We start from the raw sequence: 1,541 nt of genomic DNA, 5'->3' as shown, positions 1-1,541 counted from the left end.
ACTCCCACAGCACCCAGGCCACTCCCACAGCACCCAGGCCGCTCCCACAGCACCCAGGCCACTCCTACAGCACCCAGGCCGCTCCCACAGCACCCAGGCCACACCCACAGCACCCGGGCCACTCCCATAGGGCTCATGACACTCCCATAGTACCCAGGCCACTCGCACAGGGCTCATGCCACTCCCACAGCACCCAGGCCACCCCCACAGAGCCCAGGCCACTCGCACAGGGCTCATGTCACTCCCACAGCACTCAGGCCACGCCCATAGTGCCTAGGCCCCACCCACAGCACCCACTCCCCTCCCTGCACCTTGCACTGCAGGTAGGCAGTCTGGGGCCTGCCAGCGTCGTCTGTGTAGATGACCTGCATGACGTGCGAGCTGCCAAAGCTCTTTTCCTCCACCTTTTCTGCTGCACGGATGTTGGCTAGCTTGATGAGGGCGCTTTTCTGAGGCACGGAGGGAGGAGGAGGGTCAGGGACCTAGCCAGGGCCATTCCATTTCCCATCTCTGGGTCTCAGTCTCCCCTTCTGCAGCACCAGGCGTAAGTGTGGGAGACCCAGAGTGACCTCAGCCAGGGCAGAGCACAGACTGACGGCGACCAAGTGCCCAGCAACTGGGAGGGGAGGATCTGGCCTCTCAGGGGGGTGCTCCCAGCAGGCCTGGGAGGTGTGAGCTTTGGGGTAGTGTCTAAACAGCCAGCATTCCCGGGGCTACAAAGTCATGCCAGCCGGGGCCAACACTGTGTGACTTTGCATTTAGTAATTTTCCAACTTGCTTTTGTAGTCCCAGGCTCTAAAATTCCCATATCCCATCCCCTGTCCCCTCCTTTCTTATCTTCCTCCTGCCATGATCAAATCTGACGGGAAGCTCAGAATCTAAAACACACATGTCCTGAAAAGGCCCCCAACCCGCTAATGCTGAATCTACACTCCCAGCCTCCATTAGGCCCTCCGTTTCTTTTTTTTTTTGAGACAGAGTCTCACTCTTGTTACCCAGGCTGGAGTGCAATGGCGCGATCTCGGCTCACCGCAACCTCCGCCTCCTGGGTTCAGGCAATTCTCCTGCCTCAGCCTCCTGAGTAGCTGGGATTGCAGGCACGAGCCACCATGCCCAGCTAATTTTTTGTATTTTTAGTAGAGACGGGGTTTCACCATGTTGACCAGGATGGTCTCGATCTCTTGACCTTGTGATCCACCCGCCTCGGCCTCCCAAAGTGCTGGGATTACAGGCTTGAGCCACCGCGCCCGGCCTTTCTTTTTTTTTTTTTTTGTTTTTTTGTTTTGTTTTGTTTTGTTTTGAGACGGAGTTTCGCTCTTGTTGCCCAGGCTGGAGTGCAATGGCGCGATCTCGGCTCACCGCAACCTCCGCCTCCTGGGCTCAGGCAATTCTCCTGCCTCAGCCTCCTGAGTAGCTGGGATTACAGGCACACGCCACCATGCCCAGCTAATTTTTTGTATTCCTAGTAGAGACAGGGTTTCACCATGTTGACCGGGATGGTCTCGATCTCTTGACCTCGTGATCCACCCGCCTCGGCCTCC

General features: G+C 57.4%; 1 protein-coding gene across 3 annotated transcripts in view; it reads right to left on the bottom strand.

The window, feature by feature from the left end:
• The window catches only part of RASA4B (RAS p21 protein activator 4B), a 37,623-nt gene that overhangs the window by 7,629 nt on the left and 28,453 nt on the right, over positions 1-1,541 (bottom strand). For 2 of the 3 annotated variants that reach the window (XM_032255048.1, XM_032255050.1), the window contains one exon: positions 312-449. The exons of the other annotated variant lie outside the window; for it this stretch is intronic. In XM_032255048.1, coding sequence (XP_032110939.1) covers positions 312-449 — 138 coding nt within the window. The remainder of the gene's footprint in view (positions 1-311; positions 450-1,541) is intronic. 3 annotated transcript variants of the gene reach the window in all.

The sequence above is a fragment of the Sapajus apella genome, unplaced genomic scaffold (assembly GCF_009761245.1).
Source record: "Sapajus apella isolate SASKATOON/1434 unplaced genomic scaffold, GSC_monkey_1.0 scaffold88, whole genome shotgun sequence".
Lineage (NCBI taxonomy): Eukaryota > Metazoa > Chordata > Mammalia > Primates > Cebidae > Sapajus > Sapajus apella.
This window is presented reverse-complemented; position numbering and strand designations above follow the sequence as displayed.